The sequence below is a fragment of the Cydia pomonella genome, chromosome 6 (genome assembly GCF_033807575.1).
Source record: "Cydia pomonella isolate Wapato2018A chromosome 6, ilCydPomo1, whole genome shotgun sequence".
Lineage (NCBI taxonomy): Eukaryota > Metazoa > Arthropoda > Insecta > Lepidoptera > Tortricidae > Cydia > Cydia pomonella.
The window spans coordinates 3,574,669-3,598,662 of NC_084708.1; the positions used below are offsets into that span (position 1 = coordinate 3,574,669).

The window sequence follows — 23,994 nt, forward strand, 5'->3', positions numbered from 1 at the left end:
TCTCCCGTTTTCACTCAAAATTCTGCTCATTGCCTTTGTAACATCTTCAGCGCTCTTAGACTTTAGCGGTTGCATCCAAGCGTATTTGGAAAAGGTATCGATACACACTAGAATGTACTTGTAGTTGTTATTATCCTTGGAGTACTTTTGCATATCAATTAGATCAATCTGCCATGTGTCATCGAGCCCCCTCTGAATGAATCGACGACGTGGAAATGTTTTTCTCGCATACCTGTGTATCTCGTTGACCACTTGAGCTTTACTCATTTTTCTTCAATCGCTTTCCTGGAGCTATTGCCGTTGCTAATGGTGTTTGGGCTGGTTGTGGTGCGTGTGTTTGTGTAGTAATTCTAGCTGATAATTGTTCAACCTTTACCCGTAAATCTTTTATATCTTTAATATTTGCCTTTAGCTTTGTGTTTAAAAATACTACTTGTTCATCCAATTCAGCCCTACAAATAGCATCAGTTTTAAGAAAAGATTTATGAATTCCTGCCACCCGTCTATTTTCAAAATTTACTAAATCTCGTTCCACTTTCAAGTCGTCACGGATTGTAGACTCGCTACCCAAGTATTGTCCAAACTTGTTAAGAGGCATTGTGAAAGTGAACGATGGGGGAGGCCTCATCGGTATTTATAACAAGGTAGCAAGGGGGGAGAGGCTTAGTTACAAAACATGTCTGTTTTATTAGATAACAGCTCAGAACAGGTTTAAAAACAGCTAAAACAGAAGAGGGTCTGTTTTCTTACTTTAAAATTATACCGCTCTCAGTCAGTTCCTCAACGATTGCATTGATCTCGTTCGAATGAGAGGTGTTGCCAGCATTCTGTGATGCTATCAAAAGCTGTAAACGGCTCACCAGTTCGTTGGGATCATCCCAATAGATATAATCAGTTTTAGGATAAAAAGTTTTAGTTGTTAATACATCTCTTCTACCAGAGTTCAAACATCCACCTTCTTTATGTTTCTTTGATTCTTGTGGTTGTTTAATGTAACATTGATATTTTACACTTCTATCTCCACTCAATTGGCCGTTTGGTGAGAATCCTCTACGATGAGCGTTTGTAATGTCTAAAATATTATTGTAATCCTCTACATCTTTTCTCAAAACTATATTCTTGTTTGGTATTCTTTTAAAGATAAGTTCCAACAGTCCAGGAGTTAGGTTGAATCGTGAATCTTTAATATGTAACACGTCATCAATGATTTTAACCCGACTATTACCAATATGCATTTTATTATCCTTGAGATAAACACCAAATGGTATTTTTGATGTTTTTAAAAGATGTTTCATATATTTATTTTGTAGATCATCAATACTACTATTACCACTACCACCACCACCTTCATCAAATTCAAGAGCCGACTTCATATCTTCAGCATCGCTAAACTCTTCATCTCCCTCTGTTTTTTCTTTCATCATCATCATCATCATTATCAGCATCATCATTAGAATCATCTTCATCATCATCATCATCAGCAGCATCATCAAACTGTTGTGTTTTTGTAAAAAGATTATTACTCCACTTAATCAGTTTACTATTGGGTTCTTCGGTTTTAATCAGATATTTCCTTTTACGTGAATGTTTTGACAATGGTGTGGAGGTCTTTATCAAAGGGAGCTGGGGGTTATTCATTACTGCTGGTTTAGCATTGTCATCATTATTATTATTACCTTTAGATTCTAAAGCTTTAGTCATTAAAACATTGAGCGGTTTTGTAATTGGTTCAAAGGTTTGAGCTAGCGAAGTGTCAAGCAAAGTTTTATCTGCTCGCAACGCTTTTACTTTTCTCTTTACACTCTCAATGGAATCTACGAGTTTCCGTTTCAACTTTTTATTACCAAACATATTTTATTTTATAGTGTATGTGCTGATGCTGCTTTTGCTGCTGCTGCTTTTGGTACGGCCGATGCTAATACGTAGATAGGATATAAATTAAACGACGTTGTTCTTCAGTAGCTGACAACATAAAACTGATAATAAACCGGAGATGACACTAAATTTTATACAATAATGAAAACGTCAAATCCTTTACGATATCGACCCTTATTAATGTCTCTCTCCTTGTCGATTGTTAAAAAAGTGTACTTTTTCTGCCAACACTCGCGACAAATTTCCTTAAACTGTTCCCAACCCATATCGGTGTTCACGTGATCGTCATAGGCATGTTTTAAATTCAACTCGTCCTGTTTGAATAGCAATATAAGATTGGCATTATCACGTACCAACTGTTTAGGTATCCTACTATATGTCTGGCATAAGTAGAAACAATCTAACCAACGATGACGTCCCATTGCAAAGTACTGACGAATGGCATCTTGATCTTCCAAAGCCACATCGTCAAATACAATGACGCTGTCCTCCGCAGCTTCCTCCGGTGGGACGACTTGACTCTTATCATTGTACGTGTGAAACGGTATGTCACCCGCTTGCTCTAAAACGTCACTCAGAAACTTGTATTTAGGTTGATTCAATGATTTCGAATAAAGATAAACATTATGAAACTTTACACCGTTCGGATGTAAGAGCAGAGACAACAGAACATTTGTCTTGCCACAGTTGGAAGGTCCACAGATGAGACATCTAATGTTATTCGCCAGCAACGAGCCATGTTTAAGGGAGCGACGAGTCATTGCTGGTTTCACATTATCATCTAGCACAACACTCCAATCTTTAATAGCCAGTGACGTGTTTTGTTTTTTAAGCTTCATTTCACTGTGATGTATCAAATCGTTAGGACATGTATTTTATACTCACACATACACACATACATGATCAAATTTCAAAGGTTTAAATATTATATAGATATATAGGCATACTTTATACTCACGTACACAGTCAAGTATAGATACTTGAGATGATAACACACATTGGCGGGGTTAGTGTTAAGCATAATCCCAAACGACCTAGACGACTGCGATCTCATAGTAGCGGTGGGGGTATTATAAATAATTCAATTAATAATCTACCATTCGAAGCGCACATACCCGGTTACAATTATTGCGGTCCCGGTACTAGATTGAAGGAGAGATTGGCTCGCAACGATCCCGGTGTGAATCCGCTTGACGAAGCTTGTAAATTACACGATATTGCCTACTCACGTGATAAAACATTGGAGGGACGTCATCAAGCAGATTTGCGATTGGCCCAAGCTGCTGAAAATCGTTGGCGTGGTAACAATTCAATTGGTGAACGTATTGCCGCGTTAGCGGTAGATAAGATTATGAAATATAAAGTTAAACACGGTATGGGTATGATTCCCATATCTAAAGTCATTAAAGCAAGTCGTGATGCTGTAAAAAAACACATTGCGAAAAAGAAGGATACAGCTACTAATACACTACTAAAAGTGGGTGTAAAAGCTGCTAAACATTTTGTTAAAGGGAAAATTGTTAAGGGACAACAGAAACAGCGAGTCATTCCAATACCTAAGAAAGGCGGTTTCCTACCAGCTTTGATACCGCTACTGGGTGCTTTAGCAGCCACGGGAACTTTGGCCGGCGGTGTTACCACTGCTGCTAAAAATATTTATGAAATGGTCAGGAATAGAAATAATAATAATAATAATGAAAGCAAGATTGTCGGTAGAGGTTTATATTTAGCACCTTATAAACGTGGAATGGGACTCTACATTACACCGGCTAATAACGCAGCAGCAGCAGCAGCAGCAGCAGCAGCAACAGTATCGGCAACTGCAAAAGTGGCGAAAAAAAAAAAAACAAGAAATTAGATTTACCTCCGATTGGTCAAGCTCTCACCGATGTGGACATTGTGAGATTTGCACGTAGAGAGAAAATCCCCTACTTTAGGGGTGTTTTCATGCGAGATAATCTCCCAAAGAAACCTCACTATTATGAAACTGGTATTATCAATTTAGACTCTCAGCAGGGTGAAGGTACACATTGGTGTGCCTATGCGAAAAAGGGTGATTATTGTCTATATTTTGATAGCTTTGGTGATTTGAGACCACCTCGAGAGTTTATTGATTATATAAATGATTCCGCTAGTACCAAACAACAGCGCAACATGCGAGTAGAGTATAATTACAATCGATTACAGAAATTTAATACTGTAAATTGTGGACACTTATGTTTGGCCTTCCTGTGTACCAATGCTAAGCGTTTGTTTTAAATAAATATCATGAGCATTACATGTGTAGTTTCATTCTTACATTAATCGTCTACCCGTCAGTATCATGTCTATGACATCATTCACAATAAGTCTGAGCGGTAACGAGCCTGTGTTGAATGTAGACTTTCAACCGGCTCTAGAATTGGACAATGATGGTTTTTACGAGTGTGCTCTCGTGTACTTTAAGACTTTCAACACTATTCCTAATGTTGATAAGAGCAATAATATGTTTCACTATGGGGATGATGTAATCGCAATTCCTGAAGGTTCATACGAGCTCTCCAGTATAATACACCTCTTGAACGAGGAAATGACAAAGAGGGCTAAAGGTGATGGTGAAAAATTGGTGGATATCTTTGTAAATAACAATACCTCCAAGTGTATGATATTCTCGCCAAAGTATGATATTCGCTTTGACAAACCAAACAGCATAGGGTCATTGTTTGGTTATTCAGCGAAAAAGCTTAAAGCAAAAACATCACATTGGTCGGATAAAACAATTAACATAATCATTACAAACACTATAAGAATAGAGTGCAATATTGTGGAGGGCTCATTCGTAAACAACAAGCCGTCACATGTTTTACACGAGTTTTCACCTGACGTCCCGCCCGGCTACCAAATTATTGAACAACCTACCAATATTATATATCTACCCGTCAAGAAGAGTAACAATCGCATACAAAACATTGAATTGCGCATTGTAAACGAGCACGGTAATACGGTAAATTTCCGAGGTGAAAGCATTGCACTTCGTTTGCATATTCGTAAAAAGTAAAAAAAAAAATGATTATACATAACAATAAAAGCCTTGGTAACAACACCTTCACAACTAGTCGAGATCTTGCTCTCGTCGAGAGAACTACTACAACTCGTCGTATTAACGAGAGACAGCGGCAGTCACTACAAAAACAACAACAACCAAGGAAATTGACTAGAGAAAACAGTACATTTTTACAGAGTATCGGTTTCAAAGTATGTCCTCGTCATCTATCTTAAACATTGGTGAGAAGGTGTTATTCGATGACAGTATAGAAAGTATAGAATTTCACCCATACACTCCGTATAATGACTCTTTCAAAAACAACGATAACATCCACATATGTATCAACCGTCAAGATCTAATTCTACTACCGAGTCAAAGTCAAATATTAGTGGAAGGCACTGTGGAGAAAGGCTGTCTACTGGTCAACAATGGTGCTGCTTTTTTATTTCAAGACATTCGTTATGAATTGAACGGTGTGGAGATTGATCGAGCGAGAAACTGCGGCATCACATCCACCATTAAGGGACTAATCTCATACACCAAGGAAATGGACCATAGTCTTCAGACAGCGGGGTGGGAAGTTGGTGCTAAAAAGATACATGACAAGTTTACATTAACCATACCACTATCTCATTTCTTGGGTTTCGCCGAGGACTACAAGAAGGTAATAATGAATGGGAAACACGAGTTGATATTAAATCGCGCCAGTATAGATGTAAACTGTTTAGATTTAGCACCCGTTGATCCGAATACGGTACCAAAACCGCCGACTCCAAATGGTGAGATTGAAATCACTCGTGTCACATGGAGGATGCCAGTCATAAAAGTATCTGATAAGGAGAAACTGCGCTTAATGTCGTATGTTGAGGGCAGCATACCAGTTCAGATAGCGTTCCGCACGTGGGAACTGTATGAATATCCCATACTACCTTCCTCAGAACGTCATATTTGGTGCATCAAGACTAGTACTCAGCTGGAGAAACCTCGCTATCTCATTGTTGGTTTCCAAACGGCACGCAGGAACGACAAGACCAAAGATATGAGTATATTCGACCATTGTAATCTTACCAATTGCAGGGTGTATTTGAACGCACAGTATTATCCATACGATCCTTTTTCGGCTGAATTTAAAACAAACAACTATGCGCTCTTATATGACGCATTTACCAATTTCCAACGATCGTACTACAGCCGTGATCATACCAGCCCTCAAGTAAATTATGCTCATTACAAGACACACTCTCCATTAATAGTCATTGACACGTCCAGACAGTGTGACAGCTTCAACTCGGGAGCTGGTGCTATTGATATTAAATTGGAAATGGAGTTTAAAGAGAATGTACCTGCCAACACCACGGCATACTGTCTCATTATCAATGATTCACTGTTTGAGTACAACGCTCTCACCAGTGCCACACGTAAAATCATTCAGTAGAGCATTGACCACCCTCAATTGTAAACGTGTCTTGGAACTTTGAAAACACGTTTAAAAAATGAATTATTCAAACATTTTTTTACCTTCTTACACACCGTCGATTGATTGTTCCGGTGCTGGTGATGGTTGCTGTGAGCTGAGCAAGAGTGTCTACAATCTCAAACGCTGTCCTGCTGGTGCAAGTGCTCCGATTGCAAATATCCATGTATACTTAAAGTTGCAGTTTATTCAAGCTAAAATCAGATTACATACCTGTGTCAGTTTTAATGGCCATTATGAACTCACCTGTGAAGAATGGAATGCAATGTTTGCGGAAAAAGTTGACGTCATTGGAAACTTCTTTCATAGCCCAATGTGTGTTTCACCAGAGCTGATTCAGTGCGATCGTCTTCGGATGTGTATCTCTCCTGTACCGTTACTTTTACTCAGCTGTGACAATGAACCGGTGACGAACACACACCCCTTGGTGATAAACCACATGGAATGGAGTCATATCGAATGTGTTATGGAGTGTATTAACGCACGTATCGGATACTTGAACAAAATAAAGTCTACCTACGAAAACCGTCTCAACTTCTTCAAGAAACATTTCAAGATATATCACCCCGCTAATGTTCAACATGCACGCAATATTATAGGTAGTTTGTGCAATGTAAACGATATTGTCGACTCTGAAATCAAGTGTTATGCCACCGATATTTTGTGTAATACCTATATTTTCAATTGAAACGGTTAAAGTTTCATGAAAATAAAAATAAAAAACAATAACTAACCTATTTATTATTTATTTTAACATAGAACCTTATCTTTCTTCCTCCCCTACACCAATGCAATTGTAGGCTGTACAGTAATAACGCGCAGTAATAATTGAATATTACGTCTTTTTTTTCTACTCACAAAGTGGGTTCACCAGAGTATACTTGAAGATATGTAATCATTCACTTGTGTTTGGTCGACGGGAAATCCCCGTTTTCTCTAACCATTCTCAGTCAAGCCCGATGATGCAATAATGACTCACTGTGTCGACACGTGCAAATCATGCGTGGGCGCGGCGCCGGCTAGGCTCCCCTTCCCCGCTTCGCCGCGCACCGCAGACGCCAGCGCACGAGTCGAGGTCGACCTTGACACGTGCAAATCATGCGTGGGCGCGGCGCCGGCCAGGCTCCCCTTCCCCGCTTCGCCGCGCACCGCAGACGTCAGCGCATGGCATGATGCAACTCACTTAGTTGCCCGCAGCCCGCCTCACGGCACGACCGTACCGTTGTCTGAGCGAGTGAATTGAAGCATCACCATGGCGTTGTTACATCATTGCAACTTTTGTAACGAAGATGTATTATCAAACTGTTTGATATCTCATTCGGAAAGTGACCGCCACATCCTGCTTTGTGCACAAGAAAAGTCTGCCGACGGTGCTGTTTACATTGTTGACAGTGCCTTCAAGTGCAGAATAATTACATACCGGATTAATGGGAGTGCAGACATTTTGGATCCTAAAATGTATTTGTTGAATATTGGAGAAACGCTTGAAAAGCTGATTACCATTGAACTAAAAACACATAAACATGTAAAAATAAATGTTGAACTCTTTGGTACTTTTGTGAAAACCAATGCTGAAGGTGAAGTGATACGTGATCTAAAGTCATTCAACACAAAAAACGTGGCTCTGCATAAAGACTGTATGGATTTTCCATCGTATTTTGAACAAATATCCTTGTGTATTTCCAAAAAATGTGAAGATTTCAACGAAAGGGACAGCGGTTGGGGTCTCGAGAAGATTGAGTTTCTCAACGTCAACGTTAACAAATATCAACCACTCAAAGGATCTACATATATACCACTGCCACCCGAGGTGCAATCGAAGAATGCATGTGTTAACGTGAAAAATCGTGATAACAAGTGTTTTTATTGGGCCATCATTAGTGCTCTCTATCCAGTTGATAAAAACAGTGATCGTCCCTCATCGTACCCACATTATACGGACATTTTTAACGTGACAGGTATAAAAGATCCGGTTTGTCTCTCGGACATTAAAAAGTTTGAAAAATTAAATAAAATCAGTGTTAATGTATATGGTATTGATACAGATAAGAAAAGGGATGACAGGGGTCTGACTATTGTACCTCTACGTATTTCGAAAATGTCTTGCGAAAATCATGTAAATTTGTTATATTTTGAGAGAGGTGATGTTTCACATTATTGTTGGATTAAAAATTTGTCTCGTTTAGTGAGTTCGCAAATTAGTAAGCATGGAAAAACAACATGGATATGTGATGGGTGTTTACACCCCTTTGCAAATAAAAATAAACTAGATCGACACCGAGCAATTGGTTGTGGGGGGACACTTGTAGAGCTACCTAAGCCTAATAATAAATACTTACGTTTCAAAAATTATAAAAATAAAATGAAAGTGCCATTTGTAATTTATGGTGACTTTGAATCGATTTTAGTTCCATTAGCTAATGAAAAGTCTAATACTACAAGTGCTACTTGTAACACCCATAAACATGTGCCATGTAGTTTTTCCTATTATATTCATTGTGAATATGACAATAATTTATCCAAATTTGTTATCTATCGCGGTGAAGAGTGTGTGGAGAAATTTATACAGAGCATTCGTGAAGACGCTGATAGAATCATAAAAATCTTGCAAAAAGTCGTACCACCAAAAAAAATTTACAGCGACAGCACCGGTGCTAACAAATCCTCAAATATATGTCATATTTGCAAGAAAAAAATTGGAGATGATGAAGCTTATGTAATTGATCATTGTCATTTAACGGGTAATATTAGAGGCAAAACACACAATTCATGTAATTTGAATTACCAATTACCAAAGTTTATACCAGTCGTCTTTCACAATTTGAGCGGTTACGATTGTCATCTATTCATTAAGGAATTAGCCAAGATTAAGGGAAAGTTAACCTGCATTCCCATTAACAAGGAAAAATATATTTCATTCGATTTAAGGATTGACGAATACAGTCTAAGGTTTGTCGACTCGTATAAATTCATGTCAAGTAGCTTGGATAAACTAGTTTCAAACCTTTCACAGGACCAATTCAAAATACTACCAAATTTCTTACCACCATCCGATAATTGTTACGAACGTGAGAAATATATGAAGTTACATACGCGTAAGGGAGTTTTCCCTTACGAGTATGTAAGTGACTGGAGGCGGCTTGAGGAAACTGCGCTACCCCCTCAGGCCGCCTTCTATAGCAGCCTCACGGACTTAAATATTTCCGATGAGGATTACCAACATGCAAAAGATGTTTGGGATGCGTTCAATATTACAACTCTGGGTGAATACTGTGACTTATATTTAAAGACAGACGTTCTATTATTGGCTGAAGTGTTTGAAAACTTTAGACAAGTGTGTATAGGTGCGTATGAATTAGATCCGTGTCAATATGTCACTGCACCCGGTTTGAGTTGGGACGCCATGTTGAAACATACCGAAGTATGCCTAGAATTGTTTACGGACTATGAAATGATTCAATTTATAAAGAAAGGTATAAGAGGTGGTGTCTGTCAAGCGTCAAACCGCTATGCTAAGGCCAATAATATATTCATGCATGATTATGACGTGAATCAGGACAGCAGTTTTATCATCTATTTGGATATAAATAATCTTTACGGTGATGCCATGCGACGCCCGCTTCCAATCGATAACTTTAGGTGGATGAGTGAAGACGAGGTTAAACTGTTTGATATATCAACACAACGGATAGACTCTGATGTTGGATATATATTGGAAGTAGATTTGGAGTATCCACATAGCTTACATGACTTGCATAATGATTACCCTTTCTGTGCTGAAACCAAACTACCAATTGAGGGTAAAATTAAAAAGTTATTGCTAACATTCGATAACAAAACCAATTATGTTGTGCACTATGCTAACCTCAAACTATATATTGAAAAAGGGTTAATTTGTAAGAAAATTCATAGAATTCTCACTTTCAATCAATCATCTTGGCTAAAATCATATATTGACTTAAATTCGCAAATGAGAGTCCAAGCTAAAAACAGTTTTGAAAAAGATTTCTTTAAACTCATGAATAACTCCATATTCGGGAAAACTATTGAAAATGTCGAGAAAAGGGTTGATGTCAAGTTGTGTAAACAGTGGGATACTTTGCACAGCGAACATAAGCAACGAACAAAACCTACATATGGTCTCGATCGTTACATTTCCAGACCAAATTTCCACAGTGCCTCTATTTTCTCTGAAGAACTGGTAGCTGTGCAAATGAACAAAACCATAATTGTATACGACAAACCTATTTATGTAGGTTTTAGTGTATTAGATTTGAGTAAACAAATCATGTACAACTTCCACTATGATTACATGTTAAATAAATACGGTGACAATGTAAGCCTTTTATACACGGACACCGACTCTTTTGTTTATCATATCAAAACAGATAACTTTTACGAAGACATTAAACCTGACTTGCAAAGCAGATTTGACACTTCAGATTTGCCTCAAAACAACGTATATAATTTACCACAAATCAATAAAAAGGTTGTGGGCATGATGAAGGACGAAAACAATGGAAGAATAATACGAGAATTTGTTGGGTTAAGGGCAAAAATGTATGCGTATATATTAGACTCGGATGACAATAACGAAATTAAATGTATAAAAAAAAACAAAGGTGTTAACGCCGCTGCTGTACGTAGGTTAAATTTTAATAAATACTATACCTGTTTAGACTTGAGTAAAACTCTCTATGATAACATGTATAATTTGATTAGTGATAAGCACAATATGTACACTCAAATTAGAAGAAAGAAAATTCTCTGTGGTAAAGATGAAAAGAGATTCATTTTGAACGATGGTAATAAAACCCTTGCATGGGGACATTGTAAAATAGCTAAATTATTGGTAAATAAATAATTACTCATTCACTTTTAAACTTTTTTTTATTTCAGTATACCTATCTATCTACACACCTGCGCATACATGATCATTTCTCCACATTATTGTTCAACGAGCTATAGGAAATTTCCCATTCCCAATTCAAAAAGCAGTGTATAGGTTTTTAAAGTGTTGGCAATGCGCGTGTAACAATTCTAAAGTTGCAGGCATCCATAGGCTACGGTGACAGTTTATCATCAGGCGGACAGTATTTGCCACCGACGTGGTATAAATAAGTTCACCAGTACCAGGAATCGGAATTAGGTCAGCTAAAAAATACCTATTACATAATATAGAGTGGTTACAACCGGATATAAAAATGTATTTTTCTTGAATACCTGGATATTCGATATTTATTTATTATTCACATACAGATATACTCGACTTTGCTAGTTAACGACATACTTAGGTTTAGAAACTCCCTTTTCTAAAAAGTGTGATGTAAATGTTACCAGATGTAACTAGAAATAGTTACAACTTTTTAGATTAACATGAAACATCCCGTAATGTAAGTAAAAACATGTATGTTTAACATTACGACTAGTACCTGGATAAATATCGAATACCCAGGTATTCAAGAAAAATATATTTTTCTATCCGGTTTTAACCACTCTATATTATGTGCTCTTGCAAATATGCCCGTATGCATATTTTAAAACAAACTTATTGGGCAGTTGGAAAAGTACAAAGTCCATATATTTGTTGACCACAAGCTCCAAAACCAACCGCACCTGGAGCAAGCCGATGCCATCGACCTGGACCTTGACGCGTACACGTGCTCTGTGGCGTCAGATACATACAAAGTAGCGCCAATATATAAACATATAAATATATATATGCATATTTTAAATCTAACTTATTCTCTCTCTTATCTCGATCGACCTCGACGCCCACGTAGGAATTTGCAGGTGGCCGTCGGCGCCACGGTGGCGGCTGATGCAACACGTCGGGAGATAAATACCTAAATTGAGCCAGTAACGAGAAATTAGGACCAGTTTCACCGTGACGGGGTGGCCTAGGGGTTCATGACGTTAACTGGCTAAAGACGCCCCCCCCCGGTTAGCTAAAGACGCTGGTTCGAATCCGACCTTCGCCACTGGAGGCCACCTCGTCACTTTTTGTTTGTCGTACACGTACAAAGTGGTGCCATCTATTTTAGCGAAGTTTTCCCTCGGGAGATAAATACCTTAAACATAGAAAGTAGCGCCAACTGGCGAGGATATATGCACAACTACCAAGGGGCGCAGGGCCATGGGCAGCGGCGGGGAGGGGGCGGGGGAGGGCGGGGAGGCGGCGGGAAGGGGGCTAGTGGCGCCCTCTAACGGATCTTTGCCGAACTACCAAGTGGCGCAGGGGGGGAGGGGAGGGGGGGTGAGGGGTGGGGGGAGAGGGGGGGGTGAGTGGGGAGGGGGTGAGGGGGGGGGGGGTGGGGGGGGGGGTGAGGGGGGGGGTGAGGGGGGGTGAGGGGGGGTGTGTGAGGGGGGTGAGGGGGGGAGGGGGTTGAGGGGGGGTAAGGGGGTTGAGGGGGGGTAAGGGGGGTGAGGGGGGGGGGGGTGAGGGGGGGTGAGGGGGGGAGGGGGGGGGGAGAGGGGGGAGGGGGGGAGGGGAGGGTGAGGGGGTGAGGGGGGAGGGGGGGAGGGGGGGTGATGGGGTGAGGGGGGGGGGAGGGGGAGATAAATACCTAAAGTGAGCTGGAATCGGCATATCCTCCCTACTATTAAGTTTTGAAGAGTGGTGTCTGTAATGTTTGCTAAAGGGGTTTTACGTTACGCGATGAAACAAATAAAGACTGTTTTTGAACCCTTTGCCTTCATACTGAAGACTACCATGGCACGACGACCCGTAGTCGATCTTGGCCTCCAACACCATGCTTCTCTGTCTAAAGCCGTTTCTTCCCAGTCGACGGCGCAGAGTTCGCTGAGGTTTTTTTGCACTTTCAAAATTTTAACTTGATTAATCATCAAACATAATTAATAAAACAAAGTTAATGCCACATACGTTACGGTTATGAATACGTTAATAACTTAGATGGAACATATTGGGATCTGTTAGTCAAGGTGTATTCCCATTTGCAACCGAACCTGAGCGAGTTGCACCCTCACCAAACCTGCGTTTTAAAGATTTGAAAATCCTTTAATATTTCCCCGTAACGTCAATAAATCGTTTTACTACTTAGGTTTAAAAAATGTAAATGTACCACGAGGCTGCCGCTTTACGAACTAGTTGTTTTGATATTAAGTCGTTCATGAAGGCCCTCTGCTTGTTTTACTACCATGACATTTTGAATTATTATAAGCTTTCTGCATTTGTTCTAGTCCTTATGCAGGACAAGTAATTTTGTCGATTCAGTCATTTTAAAATGTGAGGAGTACAGGTAATGCGGGGTGTCCATGGGCGAAGGAAATTGCTTACCATCTGGTGAGTTGTCTTCTCGTTTGCCTCCGATTTCATACAAAAACAGAACCTTTACGGTGCGAGTCAGATTCGCAATTGGCCGGTTTTTTTTATAGCCGGTTTTTATGTATTTAGTAACATTCAATGCTGCGGGCAGGGTATATTAATGGAGAAGAAATAACTTTCAGTGTTATGTGTCAGTCATATGATAACTATGGTCAGTTATTCGAAGTCAAAGATTTATTGATAGCTTCGTCTATGGTCCGTCGCTGGTGCAGAGTTCCCTTAAAAGCTGACAATCGCGTATAACTGACAGGCCGATACGATATCGTCCGGCGAACTAGTAATTAGTAGGCCCCTTTAAGTGGACTCTAAATTGCTCGCCTAAGCTTGTAACTCGTCAACCGCCTGGAACGCGAATACCCGAGTTCATCTGCGAGTAATCAAATTCCGTCCGCGCTCCACGTGTTTAAAGTTTGTCTGCATTAACCGGGGTGTGATTTGATTACATTTTCTGCGTCTCATACACCCTGTATCACCTGTCGCTCAAATTTACTCTAGATATTAATAGTTAATTCGTACACCATTTAGTAATATGGGTCACGCGTAGGTTGAATCTTGAATTTGTCGCTCGTATTCGCGAAAGTTTTAATACATGCCTAAACTACTTAAGTGCTGAAATTAAACTCTTCCTCTCCTCCACTTCTCCCCTCGTCCATATAAGCTTCTTTACTTTCGTGATCGGAAGAGAATACTCTTTTTCTAAGGCATCTCATTACTTGACAGTGTTTAGCCAGCAAATACACGGCTCTTTTTTCTTTTTTTACAGATTTTAAGTCATTTTAACTTTAAATCTCTTTCTCGCAGCATTTCTGCCCTGTTACGATAATAAAGCTAAAGTAACCAGGAAACGCCCTCAGTATAAGTTCATAATTTCCAGAGTATCATTATGAATGACAGATCAACAACGATGTTATACAAGTAAAACAAATAAATTCACATAAAGATTATAGTTCCTTTTAACATCGCCTGTTGATCTATCATAAAATAAAACAGCTCAACCATGTTTTTCACAAAGTAAATACTCTTTAAGCCTGATAAAATTAAACAAGCAATACCAAAATGGAATCTACCGATTCCAGTCTGTTAACTTAATTAGCTGAGTATTTTATTAATTGATTATGAAAGCTCAGTTGGGGCATTGCCAAGAATTAAAAGCAGTGCGGGTCTCTGCTCTTTTACTCCACTTGGCAGGGGAATAGGTCAGCTTGGTAAGTTATACGGTTACGCCATCTTTACTGTTTTGCTAAAAAGCTGGGTTTAATGGACAATGAGGAGTGTTATACTGAACTTAAGTTTTTCGATTTTTACTCATTATTCTTTATGAAAACGGGACTTTATTTCGCATAATTAGGGAAAGTGGGGGAATTGGGAACACTCAACTTCAAACGCTCTAAAGATATAAAATTGTCACAAACCGAATCATTTTTAACTAACAAGTTTGGTTATCGGTCTAATTTTAATAAAATAATATTTTAAATAAACATATCCATACTACATTGCCGTTCCTTTTAATCCGAAAACGTATGGGGTAATTGGAAACAATCCGTGGAAACACTATGGAAACACTGAAGATACTCAATCTAGTATTACTTTTTTAGTTTATTTTTTTACCTCAAGGCATACGTTACAATCCGCAAAGTCATAATATATCGGACTTTCAATCAGTATGTAGTAGGAATCATTAAGATTGCAAGGGGTAATTAGGAACGTCCTAAATTCCTTAGTTCCTAATTATCCCAAGTAATTAATATTAATCAAAATGAGCATCACTCATAATTGTAATATTGGTGAACTTGAAGCCACCTGGGGCTTGAAAGCAGATATCATATACAAGATAATAACAAAATTGGAAGTCTTCAACTACAAAAATTCCATGCTTACATCTATCATGGTGTATGATAAAAATTATATATAAATAATAAAAGTTGAAAATATTTTGTTCCAATAATTGTGACCACATGTGCGTAGCTTCCGAATCTTACAGTCACTTAGGCACATGAAGGTCTCTTTATGTTTGTGTTAACCATTTCTTCGTGCAATTAGAAGTACTATAAATCTCACTGTTTTAATAACTCGCTGTTCCCAATGCCTCCACTCTCTCCTAAGTTTAAAATCACCTACGACGTTTCAATAAACAGGATTATTTAAATGCTATTTCGCCAGTCTTTTTTTGAGACCACCATAGGGACAATGCCGTCGTTGAAACGTGGGTGGTAATTTTAAAAATTAATTATCCGCGATCAATTCCTGTTTTCGTAAATAAAAATGGAGTTTTAATCTTGTTTCAAACTTGAGACACATTTCGCATATACAGGCGTCCCAAGACTATGGGACACCAAGGGAAAGTACCTTAAATATCGTAGATAGGATATTTTGCTGAAAGAAGACTTTATTTTATTTTTAAAAGTAAGTAATATTGCATTCAAAGAATTACTAAAAAAAATTGAAAATTGCTTACTTTTTCTGGGAATTAAACCGATTCTTGAAATTTTTATCAAAAATTTTACTCTATTCATTTCTTTTGCGATATCATATTTCTGAGATGACTTATTTTTTATGCATTCTTTCAATTGGCATCATAAAAATACAGGCTGTTTTTTTCACATTTGAGTCAGTTCGATTTCCAGACAAAGTAACTTTTTTTTTTTTTTTTTTTTTTTAATGCAGTATTACTCAGTTTTGAAAATAAAATAAAGTCTCCTTTTTGCAAAATATCCTATGTCTTATATTTAAGGTACTTTCCCTTGATGTCCCATAGTCTTGAGATGGCCTGTATATTGTTGCAGATCTGCTATTTAATGCGTTTCCTGTGTGCAACTATGTATTTGAAGCTAGCCTACTCAGTAGGGACCCTGCTTACGAAGCAAAATCACAGGTGTGTCCGAGTTATGGATGTTTTCTATATATGCTTAGATCTCACCTCTTGCATTGTATTTTACCCCTTTCATTAAATAAGGAGGTGCTGGGTTCGAATCCTGGTAAAGGCCTTATTCAGCTTGCTGTGGGGCTAAGTTGATTTACAACTGAGCACAAAAGCTTTTAGAAACGAGTTCGAAAATACAGGGAAGCTCAACCTTGTGCTACATTAAAACGATCTTTATCGTTAGCTTAAAGTTGGAAGCTTTATTGGCACGAATCCTGGAGATGAAAGGAGTGCGGCATATCTTCTGCCTCACTTACGCCTGATCGCTTCATTGTCCACTCTCTAGACAGCAATGTATCATCGGACTTTCTAAATTGGATTAGCACTTGTTGGATGAAATTGCTCGTTATGGATTGATAGTACTTAGAAGAATCTCTGGAGATTTTTCTGAATCGAATGTAAGGAGCTTTCAAGATTGCTGAGACAGATTTATTTGTTCAAGTAAATTTGTATCTAGAATTTAAACGCCTTATTTTATTTTTATTCTAAGAAAAAACAAAACGACATTATTTGAATCTGATTTCTATTTTGTCTATTTTTTACGTCAGATTTGGATTAAATTTGACTTGTTTGAAGGGCTCCTTATTCTCGAGGATAAATAAATACGAACTTACAACTTATCGCGAAAAAATATACAAAAACGGTAAATAACCGTTGAGTTACGAAAATATTTTTATTTTTTTAGGATATACGGTGAAAAGGAACATAAGAAGGAACTCTATCTATCCACCAAATTTTATCGAATGCTGGCAAAAAAAAAAGACTAAGTAATTAAACGGTAATTACATCATTGAAACAAAGACTACTCTCGATATAAAATCGAATTGAAAATTGCACAAACCGACCTGAGCATACATCATAAGGTGATGATATACTCGTATTATTGGCCGGTGCAGTAAAACGAGGTGCGCTAGAAATAACTTTAACGATAATTCATTGTGTTTGCGTACCTGGCGTACGAAGATATAAACTGCATGCATGCATGTATAAAAAACGTTTAAATGGAAATTTCGGGGATCCCAGTTTAACTTGAATATGGTATATTTTTGTTGTTTAATTTCAATGTATGATTCATAATTCGAATTAAGTTTTAAAAAATATGCCTACTTTTTTTCAATTATTAATAGCGGGATGAATTGCATTTTTTATTTTAAAAAAAACCTGTTTATAGGTATTTACAATTTATTACATAAGAATAAATAATCGGCAAATAATTTTATGAGTTTTCCAAAAGGGTGATATTTAAATACGAGTATGTATCATTGTTTACTGCAATAGAGGGACTTAATTTAATAGCCACACCTCTGTTGCGTTGGTGAATAGACACATACTGTTTTGCCAGTATGAAGCCTAATGGTTTTTAATTTCTGTCGATTAAATCTGGTAAGGGATATATTTTATGACCTAGATGTAAGCTATGTACTATAATTATACTTGAGCACTAGCATAAGTTCGCAAAAGTTCGAAGCTCGATCTTAGATACGAAATTTTATTTATTTATTTTTAATTTAAATATATACCTCACCCTCGGTGGTTGTAAATATGATATTATACTACAACTGTTTTAAAATTGAAATTCTAACACTAGTTCTAATGTCGTTAGAGGTATGTATTTTTATTCTAGTACTAAAAGGTTGCCGACACATGGAAAATGGTCAAAAACACTGTGTTAATGTCAAAAAAGCTTAAAAGCAATGAAAATAGGTACCTTATGAAATCTGATTGTACATAATGCTTACGTTTTCATTCCTCAAAAAAACATGTTTTTTTTGTATTTTAAAAACTATTGACACTAACGGGTCTACAATTTCGTTACAAATTGATATTAAAGTGTCATTTTAGTTTCTGAAATATAAAAACTTAAAAACAGAATAAATCGGAATGAAGTAATTGATATACAGTCGCACGCTACTATTTATTGTCAATTCAACCGACTGATTTAATGTCATCGTGATGACAGAATTCTTTACGGTGGATCCATGCAGTGCTGGCCGAACTGGCCGAAACGTTAATGCAATTGACAATTAACGATTACAAATTGAACCGTAAATTGTAACCGTCCGTTACGGTGTACGGTTCAATTCGTAATGGTTAGTGGTCAATTACAGTTAACGTTCGGCCAACACTGGATCCATGACGCTTCTGACGCGTCAAACCAAAAAAAGATTGCATATTAGCAGAATCGAATGGCAATAAATTGAATCGTGCAACGTTTTAACAGTAAATGAATGACTCAAATTATTCGGTATTTTCTAAGGGGTAATATAAGGTGCGTCCAGACCGTGGTTAATTTTTGTCGAGTAACACTGTGACACATTTATAGAGCAATACATATATGTAGTATGAATTTTCTCAAATGATTTTTACGCCTACACTACCCTAATCTGTTCAACAAAAGCCGTTGTTGGTTTGGTGTGGCAAAGCAACAAGGTCGTTTAAAAATCGGCTACTAAAGTTAACTGCGATGTGGATGCATAATTATAAAAACGATCGCAAAATAATTGTAAAGACACTGAACATTTTGTAAAAAGATTAAGTGTAAACTAACCATTATAATCTAGTAATAAAGACTCGGTTACTAATGACTAAAAGTTAATACCTATTTCTTAATTACTATGTAATGTAGGTATGTCCGGTCCACCAGCGGGACTTAATTTGTATCTTGCATTTTCATCCTTTAAATTGGATCAAGGGCAAGGGAATATTATTTACCATGGCAACAATAATTTTTAGGACAGAGCACACCGGCTGCTTGTGCGTAAACGTGCAAGTACACGTGCGCTAAAATGTTGAAGTCGTGCATGCACACGTCACGGAAGAAGTCTGCTGTCTAAATACGGATCTGTATATAGATCGTGTCATTCACGAAGACGCGTAACTTGACTCGTATTGCCATGATATTAAAGGTTAGATTTGTCAAATCTGCGCGTCATCGTGATGACATGAACTATATGTACGTGCACGTGCACATCTATGCACACGCAGCGGGTGTACACAGACCTTTAGGGTATTAACTATGAAAAGACCGCCGAAGATTAAGCCGCGTTGGTGTGGCCATAACTAAAACAAGAGAAAAGCACTAATGAATCTCACCAATCAAGTCTTAAATCTTAGACGCCATGACGCTCGGCAAACGACTGTTTACCCAGTTGTTTACGTCAGACGTCGCTGAATGTAACAATATAAACAATAATTAGCGAATTTTGTACACAATGTTATTTCCGTGTGTTTATTTGTTAGTGGTCGCCGGTCTTGCGACTCGTCATGTAGTATCACTGCTCTAGCGTAATTCGTTGTTGGTAATGAAGGATGAAGGATAGTGGGTGAAAATATCACATATATATATTTTTGATCAAATTTATATAAAGAAAACTAGCAACTGTATGTAATTGCATGATTTCTATAGTAATCTAAATTGTATTTTTTTTTTCTTATTTAATGCATGTTAATTATAAATTGTAATGTTTTGAAAAGATGTGTCCCGCCGAATTTCTTGCCGGTCCATATTGGGATACCCTCTTCCAATTGAGGAGGGATTTAAATCTTCTCGGGTCAGAGGTGTAGGGTTAGAGCCGGTGCAGCTTTATTTGACGTTCATAAGCGCATTGTAATATGCCTACTTGAGTAATAAACTATATTTATCTTTATCAGTACCTATTTAAAAAAATATTTGTCATTGAATCCAGATTGAATCGTCCCTCAGAATCTTGACACCATTTAAAGTCCACACAAACGATCCATGACGCATCATCGCACAAAATAACCACCTAAATTTGCCAATTATTGGCAGAGAACATACAAACTCATACATTTTTTTTTATTTAGAAACCAAACAGTCGTATAAACATATCAACAATGCAATACAAATACAATAAAACAAAAGGAAAATACAACAAAAAGACCTGGAGGTTCGTAAATTATAAATTATGTTAACTGAAATAAATATAGTTATATAGCTAATACAAATTTTTGAATCGATCGCATTTTAATTTTGTTGTCGTTTTATTTTCGTAAGTTTTCGATAAAATTCTGGAAGAGATCCCTTATAGGGAAAGTTCGCCTTCGTACGTTGTATATATTTTGTTTTATTGTGCTTGGTAATGAAATGGAATAATTTTTTTTACCTGCTGGTATATGGAAATACTGAGCCAGTTTCCATGGTACAAAGCTAAAGCAGAGGTAAAGCTAAGGTCGCTAGTGAAATGCCAAATATACGGGCACCAGGTGCATTCTTAGCTAAATTGGGTTATCATTTTAACATGCTTTGATATTACAAAGCGGAGTGCATGTAACCGCATAGAGGAATGACTGAGATACGGCAGAATGGAATTTCATCTCGCTATAATTTGAAAGACCGTAGCCATATACTGCCGTGTATAAAGTTGTTTTTTAACTCCCGACGCGAAATGAGGTGTGTCTGTCTGTAGCATCGTAGTTCTCCAAAGGATAAACCGATTTCGACGCAGTTTTTTAAATGTGAAAGCGAGTTTCCTTGCGGTAATCCTTAGCTATGTTTGATAGAAATCGATGCAGCAGTTTGAAGAATATCAGCTCTTTTCCAAAATGATAGGCCATTATTAGCATATAGCGTAAGGGAGTTTTATAGTAGTTTATGTGACTGCTACATAATAAAAGGTATTAAAATACACGAGTGTGGGTTTAAAAAACGAACGAAGTGAGTTTCTTAAAAGGATCACACGAGTGTTTTAATGCCTAATTATGTACAGTTACATACACTATTTTATCTACACACATATTATAAACTTTTTATGATACATGCACTAACCCAAATTACAGCCAACGTTGGGGCATCTTTGCTCTCTTGGCGGAACTCGTGGATATGTGGTGGCGTCATCGAAATATTTTTATCGCTCATTTTACATGCACCTTTTGCTATAGTTAGTTTAAAAACAACAAAACATATTCATCCCAAAAGGACTTAACAGTCTTAGTGACCATCATTCGACGAGAGAAGTGTAGATAATAACATCATACATTTGGTCTGAAGTGCTTTAAAAAACAAGCAAGGTTTCGCATTCCGATTATGACTCATTCACTTGTAAATCGAGTTGAAAAACCAGCGTAACAAAACCTCCAAATCCGTAACAAGTATTACGTTATAGTAGAGGCCTCTTATACTGGTCCTCATGAGACTGCTCAGAATCAGAATACACCCAGGATTGTTAAATATCGCGATGTGGGTCGAGTAGTGCATTCACCAAAAATGCGCCGAATGAATTGCACTTCTTTTTCGGCAGTCGATGTGTTTGTGCTCGGTGGCTGTGATTCGTTTCATTCGGGTTTATTTTCTTATTGCTGGTTGAATTTATTTTATTTAAAACGAGTGTTGTTTATCTTTTATTTCTGAATGCGTCCTATCGAGTTAATTTATTTCTTCATGCATGGCAGGAAAGTATCGTTATGTTTGTCATAATATATTGCAAACATCGCATTTTGAAGCAGCACTATGTGCTGATGCGGGTAAAGATTGTTTTTAATTTCTTCACAATTATACAGAAAACGCTAAAAAAAAATCTTGTAAACGGGATTGCCTGCCTCAAATTACTTATCACTATCCTTCATGCTCGGCCATTTAAGTCTCAGCATCATCGAACTAGTTCGTTCGCGTTAAGATTGCAGTAAAATCATCATTGCCCGCCAGCTGTAACCAATCAAATAGTTCCTAATTAGAAAATATGTCTTCAACTGGTCACTGTGAACTTGATTTTCCAATTAGGAAGGCTTTGATTGGTTACGGGCATGGCTAGGCAGGCTAGGACAAAGATCACGACACATTGTCGTTTTGCCTCTACAAGGCATTTCCACTACATACCGGGAAATCCATGTTATCGGCTACGACCATAGCGGCGTCCTGAGCGGTGAATCTGACTAGAGCAAAATATACAAAAATGACCCCACGTGTATTATACAGTGAGCCACTTAATTGTACAGCAGGCATGTTGACAATGTCAAATGTATTGTGATGCCAGTGAGACGACACTCGGTCGGTAATTCTCGGCTACGTTCGGCTCAGCATTGCTCCGAGCAATTATAAGAGTTGGCACAACTTGAGGTCCCTTTGCGTGCACGACCACAAATAAGATGACTTGAATTTTGACAACCCTAAATAGCTGAAAAGGATAGTGCAATTAGAAAGGGACAGCATGATCCGTCCCTGAATCGCTGTCAAACTTCGATTTTGTAGGAAGTGTCATTTCTGTACGTTAGTACTATTACTATTATTTATTCTGTGGTAATACCGCACAAGAAATTTGACATATAGAATTATATTTTTCGCAATCAAAACTTATAGAGGTAAATTGTGTATTGAGTAATACTCAAAGTGTCAATCATAAGGACCGTTTGTTCAAGTCAAAAATGTAGAGCTTCTTCAACTTCTCAACTAGGGATTGCAAACCGGATTGATTTTCAATCCGGCCGGATCCGGCCGGATTTTGGACGTGATCCGGCCGGATCCGGCCGGACCGGATCCGGATTGGTATAGGAATATTTAAGTTAATTAAATGACATGTTGTTCCTAAATCTATATTTTGAAGTTAATAAATAACTTCTTAACAAGAAAATAGAACTTAGTAGAAAAAAAGTGTTACAATGTCAATATCACTTTTTGTTTGACAAGTTTTCATAACTGTTCTCCGATTGTATTCTTTGCAACTTTGATATATATTCTAGTAACGAAAGAAGATATTTTACTTTTAATGCGCTCCAATATTACCTTGTTCTAATTTTTTTGTCCGAGAAAGTAGTAAACTGTATGATTAAAAAAAAAACAGAAAAGTGTATTCGTCAAATTAAAGGGAAAAAAACACGACATGACGATCTCATGCGCAAAATAAATAGAGAGTGTAGGATTAAAAACCATCGCGGAAAGGGACTTCCTAAGAAAAGTTACATGGATCAAATAAAGAATTGGCTAGACGTAGAGTAGCACGTACCAGGAGACAAAGGAAATTGCATAAGATTGGATGGAATTGTAAAGACAAAAGATTCTCTCTTAAACTTGAATAGAAAAGAATCTATAATTTATCATATATATATATATATATATATATAATCGGAGTAAACTAAACATTATCTATATTATTAAATATTCATGCCACACTCTAGTCGATTAAGAACCGCCGACTTAATCCTGTTCATTTGTATTGTTTTAATCTCCTATCACAACATTATGACACAACATTAACCTTCTCCTTAGCATAAATTAAAATTGCCTTCCATGGCATCTCCATCCTTTAATTTTTCCTTCTATTACAGTATTTATGTAATCGTCATATCGTGCCACCAATATGAAAGAAGAAGAAATCCTCTCCTGTTCCCAGTCATCGTCATAA

The 23,994-nt window shown here is 37.6% G+C and overlaps 1 protein-coding gene across 1 annotated transcript; it reads left to right on the forward strand.

Moving 5' to 3' along the window:
* The first annotated feature begins 5,111 nt into the window (after positions 1-5,111).
* Positions 5,112-6,335, forward strand: LOC133518579 (uncharacterized). The gene has a single exon (XM_061852240.1). The coding sequence runs from the start codon at positions 5,112-5,114 to the stop codon at positions 6,333-6,335; it is 1,224 nt and encodes a 407-aa protein (XP_061708224.1).
* The last annotated feature ends 17,659 nt before the right edge of the window (positions 6,336-23,994 follow it).

Bases quoted from the DNA above. Each gene is read 5' to 3' on its own strand.
- LOC133518579 (XM_061852240.1), top strand. From the start codon at position 5,112: ATGTCCTCGTCATCTATCTTAAACATTGGTGAGAAGGTGTTATTCGAT.